Source organism: Oratosquilla oratoria, chromosome 5, assembly GCF_046742065.1.
Source record: "Oratosquilla oratoria isolate Oo_2021 chromosome 5, ASM4674206v1, whole genome shotgun sequence".
In the NCBI taxonomy this organism is placed as follows: domain Eukaryota; kingdom Metazoa; phylum Arthropoda; class Malacostraca; order Stomatopoda; family Squillidae; genus Oratosquilla; species Oratosquilla oratoria.
The window spans coordinates 42,461,088-42,474,528 of record NC_134781.1 but is presented as its reverse complement, the minus strand read 5'-3'; the positions used below and the strand labels follow the sequence as shown (position 1 = coordinate 42,474,528).

Genomic DNA, 13,441 nt, shown 5'->3' with positions numbered 1-13,441 from the left:
TGCGGCTGCAGTGGCGACAGCGGAGGTGGCTGCGGTTGCAATGGTGATAGCAGAGGTGGCTACGGCTGCAGTGGTGACAGCGGAGGTGGCTGCGATTGCAGTGGCGGCAACGGAGGTGGCTGCGGCTGCAGTGGTGGCAGCGGAGGTGGCTACGGCTGCAGTGGCGGCAGCGGAGAGGGCTGCGGTGGCGGCAGCGGCGGTGGCTACGGCTGCAATGACGACAGCGGAGGTGGCTGCGGCTGCAGTGGCAACAGCGGAGGTGGCTGCGGCTGCAGTGGCGACAGCGGAGGTGGCTGCGGCTGCAGTGGCGGCAGCGGCGGAGGCTGCAGTGGCGGCAGCGGCGAGGGCTGCAGTGGCGACAGCGGCGAGGGCTGCAGTGGCGGCAGCGGCGAGGGCTGCAGTGGCGGCAGCGGCGAGGGCTGCAGTGGCGACAGCGGCGAGGGCTGCAATGGCGATGACTGGAGTGGCGGCAGCGGCGATGACTAGAGTGGTGGCAGCGGCGGTGACTGCTGTGGTGGCTGGTGAGAACAGTCCGGGCCTGGGCAGCCCGGATCTGCGGGGCTGGGCAGGCCGGGTCGGCGGAGGTGGGCTGGGCTGGGCATGCCTGGGCGTGAAGTGTAACTTGCGGGCCTGCCTGCCTGCCATCTTCCTGGTTGTCCTCACTCGGGGTCACCACTTTGTGGTGGGTTTGGTTCGGTATGGGCAAACCAGGGAAAATGAGATTCACAATAACACTAAAACTAAGGTTTAATGGTTAATTTGCTCGGAGGGAACGGACGTAGTCTCGTTGGGAGAAGGTCCAGAGTGAAGGCCTCATCAAGCGTCGTGGATGTGGGCGAAGAGCCACAGGAGGGAATGAGGCGGCTTGCTGGAGAGAACTGGTCCCGAGGCAGCTTGCTGGAGAGGACTGGTCCCGAGGCGGCTTGCTGGAGAGAACTGCTGCTTGGAGTTGCGCCCGGGAGAGAAGTTGGTAGAGAACTCGGTAGAGAAGTCGGGAGAGATCTCGGTAGAGAAGTCGGGAGAGATCTGGAATTCTGGAATTCAAGAAAAGACCACCTCGCCTGCGCGGGATCGGGTTTTGTGGGAGGGGAAGAACGTCTGTTAGAAAATGAAAAGATAGTAGTGTATAAAAGAGGGCTATTGCCACCGGGCGAATCGCGAGCAATTAGGGGCTAGATTGTTGTCATGGCATAGGAGGACTTGACCAGGAGCTTGGAGGGAAGCGCCTGACGCCGGAGGTTAGGAGGTTGGGATTACCAACGGGGTTAGGATCACCAACGAAAGTTTAGAAAATGGTAAGAGGCGTAGTAGTAGAGAAAGGTGGAAAAACGGAAAAATCTTTAGTGGGAGGTAAACTGAAATGAGAAGATGTAGTAGAAGAGAAAGTTAGAAAGGAAGCGAATTTTAGTCGAAGAAAAAGTAAGTGTTTATGTTTGTGCGTGATTTGTGGCTCTGTTCGTGAGAGGTGTATGTGTGTATCTTACGAGAAGTGAGTTGATTTCACTTTCCGCGTGTAGAGGGCGAACCTGATAAGCCACAGGTGGGGCGAGCGTCCCCTGATTATCCCCAGGTTTTGGGTTTGAAGTCCTTTTAGATCTGATCAAGGGGCGGAGCGAGGGGGGGCAGACGGGTGGTGTACACCCGCCTGCCGACGTCAACGAGAGATCAGTGACCAGAACGGGAGCGGCAAGGAGATAACTCCCCGCCGCCACCGCTGGCGAGGGCGAACCTGATAAGCCACAGGTGGGGCGAGCGTTGTCTGTTTATCCCCAGACTGGGTTTGAAGTCCTTTTAGAGCTGATCAAGGGGCGGTGCGAGGGGGGGCAGACGGGCGGTGTACACCCGCCTGCCGACGTCAACGAGAGATCAGTGACCAGAACGGGAGCGGCAAGGAGATAACTCCCCGCCGCCACCGCTGGCGAGGGCGAACCTGATGAGCCACAGGTGGGGCGAGCGTTGTCTGTTTATCCCCAGACTGGGTTTGGAATTCGGAAGAGTAGATTCAGTGGCGATGCGAGGGAGGGGCAGACGGGCGGGTGTTGTATGGTCTCTTTCCTTCCAATCACAACTCTGAAAACAGAGAATTACGCGATTGGGAATTGTGTGAAAATGTCAGAAGTGTAAACTCGCTCACCAGCGTCAGCGAGAGGCCAGCGTTTGGTTGCGGGCCGGTCGGACAGAAAGGTGTCCCAAGTCTCTCCGTCAACCAGCCCGCGGTCAGATTGGGCGTACTGAGAGAGACGATTGGGCCTCTGCTTTGCTAGCGAGAAAGTGTGCATGTGCCTCTTTTCTTCCAAGCACTACTCTGAAAACAGAGATTTACGTGACTTGGGAAATGTGTGTGTGTATTTGTATTGGTGTAAACCCGCCTGCCGACGTCAGCGTAGAGGTCGGCCATGCCAGACCGGCGGCAACTAGGAGATTTATCTCCCAGCCACCACCGGCCGGCGATGATACTTGGAGCTTGTTGAGAGAGCTGGTTGAAGAGACGTCCGACCTCTAGGAGCGGTGTGTTGAATCTGCTCATCTCGGCGAAACGCCGACCTTCTAAAGGAGGCTGGAAGGAACGTGGGGAGCTTTCCAAGTTCCTGATTGGCTGACCAGCGGCGCGTCACCACATCACATCACCGTTTTCAGTGATTCCTACGACCCGTGTAAATTACCCATCCTGCACCTAAAAATGGAACCAAGCAGTTCCGAAACGTTGACAACCGCGAGAGACTTCCAAAGTAAATTCGGTAAGAGAAAAAAATGTGGAATGTATAAAGAATACTGGCATTAAAATAACTAAGAATTAATTATTTCTACTTGTATATATGCTAGGAAGATTGTCCTCACTCCTCCTCCTCATATGACAATTATTTCCATATGACATATAGATATTCATAGGTGGGAACTTGCCTTTTGACTTGGCTACCTCCCTTGTAAGGGGAAAAGCCCTTGGTATGTATATATATATACCTATATATATATATATATATATATAATATATATATATACATATATATATACATGTATATATATATACACATTATATATATACATACTTATATATATATACATGTATATATATGTATATATATATAATGTACAGTAAAAGCCCTGGTATCCGGCCTTCTTGTATCCGGCACTTCAAATAACCGGCATATTTTTCACGAAAATCGAAAAATTGTGATAAAGATAGACGTATACAAAAAAAAAAAAAAAAAAAAAAATCCCGCGTGTGTTTAAAATCCCTGCGCGTGGTTGTAGTTGCTCTCGCCGCCACCAGGGTTTCTCAGTGGTGCTTTCACTTAAGCAGAAGGAGGTGGATATATGTAGAAGATTGAAGAAAGGCGAAAATAGAAAAATGAAAAAACGAAAAGACTTCTAGAGGACAACAAATTTATTCTCCTACTCGACAACAGTAAAGCTGAGGAACTGAGCAATGGAAACATTTCTATTGTGCATTTACCGCCGAACGTAACAAGTGTGATCCAGCCCACGGATCAAGGAGTGATTCAAAACTTTAAAAAGAATTATCGGAAAAGTTCTATGCGCAAACTAGTTTATTTTGAGGGCGGTAGCATTTCCGAATTCCAACGTAGGCTTAATGTTAAAGATGCTATTTTTATGGAATCGCTAGCTTGGGAGGATGAAAAACAACAAACTCTAATGCGATGTTAGAGAAAATCATATTCGCAAATAATGTTTGAAGATCAGGATGGGAATAAGAAATTTGAGGGTTTTCCATCGGCAAGAAAGAATCGGTGGTGAAAGAATTGAAAGATAGGTTGTCGCGCTAAACTTTGCATTAGTGACGAAGCGATACAAGTTTGTGTAGATATGGACAGTGACCGAGCAGCAACATTCTCACTTAGTGATGATGAAATTTTACAATCACTTCCCGATGAACACGCGAAAACGACAGAGGCAGATAGTGAAGAAGACGACCCTGAGATGAAAGTGTCGTGGAAGGATGCAGCGAAGGGTCTAGCAGTGTTTGTGAAATTTGCAGAACAGTGCACAAACAAAGAGGAAAAAATTCTAAGCAGAGACATCATATATTTTATGAAAGTTGGTACAAAATTTAGTGAAAGAAAACTCGAGTGTAGAGGTGAATGCACCCTCTCAGCCACCAACACTGAACGCGGCCATTCACAACTCCGTCGTAAAATTATCAGATGATGAATTAGATAACTGGTAATGCTGTGATGATTATAACTGATGTATATTGATTGGATTTACTCTATACTGATAGAATTTACAGTATATAGATATGTGGATGTGTTTATTATTAAAGCGAATTAATATCTATTAATAAGTAAAAGAACAATGTAAATAAATGTATTTTTTTTAATATCCCTTCCCGTATCCGGCATTTTCTCGTATCCGGTACATCTTCAGCCCCATTGGTGCCGGATACAAGGGCTTTGACTGTATATATATATATATATATATATATATGCATATATATATAAATATATATATATGTATATATATGTATATATATATGTATATATATATAAATATATATATATATGTATATATATATATATATATATGTATATATATATGTATATGTATATATATTATATATATATACTTTTGTATATAAGAGATGCATCTTACATCCACCAAATAATAGGTAATGTGATTGTTAATTACAACAAAACCAGGATAAAATTGCAGGAATAGCAATGTGAACAAGGGACCACAAATCAGCAAAATTCTAAAGTTTGTCTGTGGCAGATGAAGGGAAAATAGTTTGGAATTAAAATTTAAAGTAGAGTTGGTGGAGAGAGAGAGAGAAAGAGAGAGAGAGAGAGAGAGAGAGAGAGAGAGAGAAAATAACATACTGTCAGTATGGTATTATGACCTTAATTACCAACCAATTTTGATGAGACTTAGGATAATTTGTCTTCACTTTTAGAACAACAATGGGAAGTGTTTTTTGTGAAGGACTGACACATGCTGCCATGTATGCCAGATTTCGACCTCAAGTCCCTGCATCATTGGTGAACTACATATTGTCATTTCTTCAGGAAAAGGTTTGTTTTTATTTTGTTTCCTCTTGACCAAACCAAAGAAAAATTGCTCTTCTAATAAAGGTGTAGCCAGTGTGAATATTAAATATATAAGCTAAAAGTTCTAATTTTCTTTTGCCACATGAAGTTAATATTTCTCTATTTATAACTCTTCTCTAAGGGACTTATAGTCCCACCTATAGGCCCTGGGTCTTCTGCTATGGAGACCAGGGCAATGGATTGACTGATTTATCTCTTTTTTTTCAAGTGCAAAGGGCCAATGAATAATGCAATTGATGTTGGTTGTGGTTCAGGACAGAGCACTAGAGTTTTAAGCAGTCACTTCAAGAATGTAGTTGGTTTTGACATATCTGAAGCTCAAGTGGCTGAAGCAAATAAACTGGAGAAACTTGCTAATGTTTCATATAAGTGAGTAGAAGCTAAGTTATGGGCACATTCAAAACTAAAGAGATCATACCAAGAGTAACTGAATTGTAGCTACGGTCATTACTTTTGCCTAGTAGTTCAGATAGCTAGGGGGAGGTGGCCTAATGTACAGTAATGTACAGTATATAATGTCTTACCTGAAAGGTGAAGGTCTTCTGCAAGAGATCAATTGCAGAAGTAATGATAGTGGAGAACAAAATATCACGATAGGATGTAATGATAATGGAGGAGAAAATATCACGGTAGGATATGATGTCAGTGATAGTGGAGAACATAATATCACGATAGGATGTAATGATAATAGAGGAGAAAATATCACGGTAGGATATAATGTCAGTGAAGGACAAAATATAATTTTAGGAAGGGATACCGGACAGAATGTCAATGAAGGCCAAAATATCATGATAGGATGTAATGTCGCTAGAGGACGAAATGTCACATTAGGATGTAATGTCATAGGACAAAATGTCGCAATGGGATGTAATGACAGTGGAGAACAAAAGATCACGATGGGAAGTAATGATAGTGGAGAACAAAATATCACAATAGGATGCAATGATAATGGAGGAGAAAATATCACGGTAGGATATAATGTCAGTGAAGGACAAAATATGATTTTAGGAGGGGATACCGGACAGAATGTCAATGAAGGCCAAAATATCAAGATAGGATGTAATGTCAGTGGAAGACAAAAGATCACGATGGGATGTAATTATAGTGGAGGAAAAATATTATGTACTTTAATGCTCGTAGTATTAGGTACAAATTTCAAGAAATACAGGCGTATGTCAAAAGCGAAAATCCCGATATGATAGGAATAACTGAGACATGGTTAAATGGTACAGAGTTCGAAGCTGAATTTAATATTGCGGGATTTAAACACTTTCATCAGGATAGAAACCACAAGAAAGGTGGGGGGGGGTTCTATTGTACGTTAAAAACAATGTTCATGCTTGTGTTTTAGAGAAAGTGAAACAGGATGCATATGATAGTTTGTGGATTGAGTTAACCCAAACAAATGGACAAAAAATGAATATAGGTGTAATATATAGGCCAAAGACATTATCATTAGCAGACGACCAACTGTTATTTCAAGAACTGTCTAGTTTCTGCAACCGGGATTTATTGATAATGGGTGATTTCAATTTTACTGACATTGATTGGATGACCCTTGAACATGGCCATATAGGTAGTCGCTTGATTGATTTTCTTGGTGACAATTACTTAATTCAGCATGTAAAAGAGCCCACAAGATATGGAAACTTACTCGATCTATTGATCACTAGCCGCGAAAGCATGGTAACTGATGTAGAAGTCGGCGAATCTGTTGCAAATAGCGATCACAACTTAGTTAGATTCAAACTCCTAAACAATTTTAGAATAGATACTTGTATTTCTAAAATACCCGATTTCAGTAAAGCTCAGTTCATAGGACTACGTCAGGAGCTTCAGCTTACAGATTGGGAGGCAAAATTAAACGAAAGACCTGTAGATCAGATGTGGGAAATATTTCAAAATACGCTCACTAAGATGATTCAAACTTACATTCCTTTAGGACAGACGTCCCCCAAATGAGGCTCGCCCAAAGTGGCTCGACAAAGAAACTGAAAAAAGTATTGCTAAAAAGAGACAGGCTTATAAGAAATATAAGTGCTCGGGTGCATCTAATGACTATGAAAATTATGTATCGATACAGAGAGATTTAAAAAAGACAATAAGGAAAAGAAAACGACAATACGAAATGAACATCGCTGATAAATCCAAAGAGAATCCCAAAGAATTCTATTGTTACATTAGAGATAAAAAGGTTGTTAGGAATCACATTGGTCCACTATTATCTGCTGACGGTCAACTTGAATATTCAAATGAAGGAATGTGTAATATCTTAAACAATTATTTTAGCTCGGTATTCGTAAACGAAACACCTCAAGTGAATTCCAAACTGAAACCTGTGAAAAGTCTAGGGTAAACTTACTCACTACGGTAAATATAACAAAAGAAAAAATTAAAAGGTGTATAGACAAACTCAAAGTTAATAAAACACCAGGGCCTGACGGTTGGCATCCAAGAATCTTAAAGGAAATGAAAAATGAGATTGTTGTTCCATTAGAAATTATTTTCAAGAAATCCATCATATCCGGAGATGTCCCAAGAGAATGGAAGCTAGCTAACGTTACTCCCATATTCAAAAAAGGTGACAAAAAGAAGCCAAATAACTATAGGCCTATAAGTTTGACTTCAATCGTAGGAAAAATAATGGAAACTATCATCAGAGATGCTATCGAACATCATTTAGAAAGTAACCGTTTGATAAATGATAGCCAGCATGGTTTCAGACGGAAACGTTCTTGCGTGACTAACCTACTCGAATTCTACAACACAGTTATCTCGAATTATGACAAAAGAAACAATATAGATTTAATATATCTAGACTTTGCAAAAGCTTTTGATACCGTCCCACACGAAAGACTACTTACTAAATTAGCTTTGCATGGAATAAGTGGTAGCCTATTAGGTTGGACTAGTAATTGGTTGAATGGTCGAAAACAGAGAGTTGTTTTAAATGGAAAAACCTCTGGATGGAAAAGTGTTGCAAGTGGAGTTCCTCAGGGTTCCGTTCTTGGGCCACTTCTATCCATAGTATATATAAATGATATAGACCATGGACTAAAATCTACTGTTTCCAAATTTGCTGATGATACAAAACTGTGCGGAGTGGCAAATGATCACTCAAACCAATTAGATATTCAAGTAGATTTAGATAAATTACAGCAATGGTCTGAAAAGTGGCTAATGAAATTTAACACAAGTAAATGCAAGGTAATGCACATAGGTAAAAATAACAGTAAGTACGATTACAAGTTATTTGGTAATTCGTTAACAAAAGTGGATAGTGAAAAAGATCTCGGCGTAATCATCAGTAACGACCTCAAATCATCCAAGCAGTGTATTTCAGCCTCTGAGAAAGCAAATAAGATTCTGGGACTGATTGCGCGATCTTTTGATTTCAAAAGTCCATCACTCATTAACAAGCTATATAAATCGTTAGTTCGTCCACATTTGGAATATGCTGTTTCTGTATGGTCACCGAATCTCATTAAAGACATTGACAGACTGGAAAAAGTACAACGGCGAGCCACAAAACTGATTCCAAATATCAAAAATAAATCATACGAAAATCGACTAAAACACATGAATCTGTTTTCCCTAAAAAAACGTAGACTCAGAGGTGACTTGATACAGGTCTTTAAGATTTTAAAGGGAATTGACAACATCAAAAGTGACAAAATTTTCACATTGAATGAGAATCAGACAAGAAACAATGGTCTCAAACTATCCGGAAATAGATTCAATTTGGAAGTAGGTAGAAACAACTTTGCCAACCGTGTAGTAAATTAATGGAATAAACTTCCTGCACAGGTAGTGCAATGTAGTTCAGTTCGAAGCTTTAAGAATCAGTTAGATAAATACCTAAGTAAGATGCTGTAATGATTATAATTTATCTTATATTATTTGTTTTTATTTTGGTATCATTTGTCTGTCTGATTTTCATTTATTATTTGTTATGTCAATTTATTATTATTTACTATTTACCTGTTTGTTTATTATTTAACTATACCTATGCATTTATTTATGTATTTTATTTGTTATTTACATTATTATAGTTTTTATTTATTGTTTTATTATTAATATGATTCTTTTTCGCATCCGACCTAGATATGGATCAAAAGGTCTCCTGTCGGCATGCTCCGCCTTTGTAATCCTTTGTGTTCTCCAACTTGACCTTATGTAATCAGTTTCATGGTCTGATAATCATAAACAGATTGAAAGAGGGATAATGCCCCTTTTTTGCATATAGTAATAATGAATTTATATAAGCAGTAGTAATACTATTATTGATGCTTTTAATCATCTGCTTATTGACCCACCCGTTAATTGTGACCCACCAGCCCCATGTCTGGACTGCATCTTTCATTTCTGCGACTCATCATTTCTTGATGAAAGTAAAATAAAGTTCCTTGCAGAGTTAATAGAGCAGAAAAGCTGCCCTGTGAAACACAGAGTGTACAGCTGGTGAATGCAGGCCAGGCCTGCCACTGGTTTGATCTTTCAAAGTTCTTCATAGAGGCAGATAGGGTACTAGTTCCAGGTCAGACTTCTACTGTTGCTATCTTGATGCTAACCATAGTTATGATAGTATTAAGCATAACAAATTAACTGCTGCTTTGCTTTATTTATGAGCTTATTAATATACCAGCATAATCAAAGTATAGGTGAAAGTGTTTACTGGTATGCTTGGAATTATCTGCTGTTATTTGTAATAACTTCAGTATACAAATTGTTCCTTCAATGTAGATCATGAAGATGTTAGTTCTATGTGCTTGCAAGCTGTAGTATTTTCAATGAATACTCAGAACCTTCGTTTAGGCTTTATTTGACCAAATTACATCAACACAGTCTGAAAACAAAACAAAAAGGCAGATTAAGAAATTATTCTCATTGCAACTAGGTTAACAATTACAATTAGATTTATAAGCCCAGATGACCACATTCTCCCTTCCCTTGATGAATCATTGCTCTATGTAGTGGAGAGGCTTGTGGAGTTCCCGCATAGATTGGCACAGTTGTTCAGGACCAGTATGCATAGGAGTGGAGGGTTCATCCCTACATTGGAGATTAGCTGGAGCACCAGATATCTGGGCCAGAAGTGAATCAACCTTCATATTTCCTTACTTGATGAATATACTTTGATCACCTATAGTATCGGAAGACTTCAATTCAGGTAAATTGGCAGTAGGCTCCGTAAGAATCTTCATAGAACCTGTCACTGTAGAAGGGCCAACGTTGAGATCCTTTTGCTCTCATACAAAGATACATTACCAGTTGGAGCCAAGTCATGCACTGATATTGTTGATTCGCATCCATCAGCAAATCTTACATGAGCATATTGTGGATTTGCTTTTAACAATTGAACCTCATCAACAAGGGGCTCATATTTACTGGTGCAGACATGACATCATAGTAAGACAGGTCCAGGAGCAGATAAACCAAGTTGGTAATGAATGGCCACTAGGAGATTGATGCTGGTACAAGAAGAGCCTCTCATGAGGCATAGCATTGGTGGCTGTGCAGAGCAGAGATCTAATTGAATGAAGAGCATCAGGTAACACTGTTTCCCATTGACATTCTTGAAGGTTCTTGGATGCCAGAGCAAGGGTTATGTACTTCCAAATTATAGCATTATACCTCTCACACTGCCCATTTCCTTGAGGATTATAAGGCATTGTTCGACTAGTGATGATAACTAGATTGTGCAAGAATTCACATAGATCCTTGGCCATAAATGAGGATCCACAATCAGAATGTAGGTAGGAAGGCATATCAAATACAGTGGTACCTTAACATAAGAGTGCCCCAACCTATGAGATTTCTGAGATATGAGTTGTCACTCATTCAATTTTTTGCTTTGAATTATGATCCAAAATTTGAGGTATGAGCCGTTGCTAGTTGGCACAGCAAATGCCACAACATAATGCATGCCCAGCATCTGCAGCTCACATGTGCAGTCCACTTGTTTTCTTCACTGAGAAAGCCTCTGTGATAAGTTGTGCTCATGTTTTGTGCTTATTGTTAATTTATTTTATAAAATTTCTTTTTATAACCATGGGTTCTAAGAAAGTGAGTGGAAAGAACAGTGCTGAGAAGAAGATGGTGTTCATTGAATTAAAGCATGAAATTATAGAAAAACATGAGCACGGTGCATGAGTAATGGACTTGGCGAGGCAGTAAGAGCATAGTACATTTACGATATGTATAATACTAAAGCAGAAGGGCCAAAGGCGTTAAAATGATTTCTAAGCTCCAGACCTCTGTCCATGAAAAGATGGAAAATCTGCTGTTGGTGTGGCTAATGGAGAAGCAACTTGCAGGAGATGCCATGACGGAGGCTATTGTCTGTGAGAAGGCAAGAGTCATTAATGCTGATTTGCTGCAGCAGATCCAAGGCACTTCAGCGGACAATGTACTGGAAGAGTGGTTTAAAGCCAGTCAGGGCTGGTTTGACAATTTTAGAAAAAGGACCTGTATTCACTCCATCATCAGGCATGGTGAAGCAGCAAGTTCGGATGTAAAGGTAGCTAAGGCTTACTGCAAAACTTTTGGCAAACTGATAGCAACCAAAGGATACACCCCTCAGCAAGTCTTCAGCTGTGACAAGACAGGGCTCTTCTGGAAGAAAATGCCATGGAGGACTTACATAATAGCGGAGGAGAAGATGCCAGACCACAAACCCATGAAGGATAGGTTCACCCTTAGTAAGAAGCTAGTAGATAAAGGTAGACAAGTAAGGTAGATAGAGGGGTAGGTGGCGAGAATTTAATTTTTATGTTTAGGTTGTTTGTTAATAGTTGTGAAGGAGTTGCATAATCTCACTCCTCGTCTAGAGTTTATAAACAAATGCTAGGGACCAGATTTTAATGCTGATGTGACAATATGTAAAGTAAGCCATTCCTGCATTGATATCATGGTTGCTTATGTAAGCAGTATTGCTTAAGACATTGTAACAGTCTTTCTGATTGGAGAAAGGGTGGAGGAATTTTTTTTATTGGTATACAGGAGAAAAGTCACACCCTTGGGGGAGGCAATTAGTTATAACTTTAAAGATCATTGGATGAATAAAGTTGTGACGTTGGTGCATAGGTGGCTTAGTGAGTGGATTGAGGATCCCAGTTGGGAGGGTCTTGGTGTAAATTGACAAGCCAAGTGTAATATTTTTTGGGAAGAAAAGAAGAAAATATTTTACCTCTGTTTAATTCAACCCATCGAGAAACATTACTTACTTTCTACAGGAAGACAAGGTGAAAGACATACTTAAGAAAAGTGATGGAAAGAAAATTAAAAGTGAAAGAAGAAATACAAAACCATGGAAGGGAACAGTAAACAGAATTATAAACCAGTAGTTACAGAGAGACGATGGGGTGAAACTCTCACACTGTGCCAAAGCAAGTGGTAATGCAAGATCAAGCCACTGCTCATGTATCATTCCGAAAACCTCAGAGCCTTTAAGGGGCCGTGAGGCGCGAAAACTCGAAAAATTCTGGAAAATGAAAAAAATTTAGGTAAACATTTAAAAAAATTCTCTATGATGGTGGTAACACTTCGACCAGATATTACAGCTCAATTCTATTTCTTTTCTTATATATAGAATAAAATAGATAAATTTTTGGCAACCTCTGGCAACCCCATTGCATGAAAAAACATTCTGTACATTGAAATAAAGTCAAAATTTTGATAGCCAGTTCTGTTTTGTTTACTATAATTAATATTTATGGAGATATCTGGTAACTTGCCCAACCCTAGATCACCAGTCACCATCACAGTGTCTTTTCAAAGCTGGAAGAGAAAGGACGTCGCTCTGTTGCATAACAGTCAGCCTACCAGTCACGCACGCGACATTGGCAACCCCATTGCTTGAAAAAACATTCTGTATATTGAAATAAAGTCAAATTTTCGATAGCATAAGTTGCGTGAGAAAGTAAGTTGTACACGAAAATGTAAACAAAGAGACAATGTCACGAGTGAGTACGAGGCTGGAGGATTTTAAATGCCGGTGCACTCCTTTTAAACTTTAAATGCCTCTCCTGAAAAGTTAATGTTTTTCTTATTTAGATAGCCATATCTCTGTTTCTTTTTGTTCGATTTTATTCATTCTTTCAATTTTGTGAAGAGAAATAGTCATCCTTTAATTTGGCAAGAAAAAAAAAATAAAGAAAACTGTAACTTAATTTTTTTGTTTCATTTATCCTAGCAGATTTTCACTGAAGTTTCTACTATTCAAAATGAAAAATTCATAAGAAAATATAAAAGAGAGTAAGAGGAAATTTAATTTTGTGAAGTTGTTCCCAAGACTCTAATCTTTCATTTCCTACATAGGCTGATTACCTATGCCTATGGATACTTCAATGATCACAGATACCATCATAGAATAT

At 40.2% G+C, this 13,441-nt stretch overlaps 1 protein-coding gene across 2 annotated transcripts in view; it reads left to right on the top strand.

Moving 5' to 3' along the window:
• The window catches only part of LOC143025492 (putative methyltransferase DDB_G0268948), a 126,032-nt gene that overhangs the window by 27,854 nt on the left and 84,737 nt on the right, over nucleotides 1–13,441 (top strand). For both annotated transcript variants that reach the window (XM_076185234.1, XM_076185233.1), the window contains 3 exons: nucleotides 4,913–5,030; nucleotides 5,275–5,435; nucleotides 9,479–9,603. In XM_076185234.1, the coding sequence (XP_076041349.1) occupies nucleotides 4,920–5,030; nucleotides 5,275–5,435; nucleotides 9,479–9,603 (397 nt within the window). In that variant the 5' untranslated portion in view covers nucleotides 4,913–4,919. The remainder of the gene's footprint in view (nucleotides 1–4,912; nucleotides 5,031–5,274; nucleotides 5,436–9,478; nucleotides 9,604–13,441) is intronic.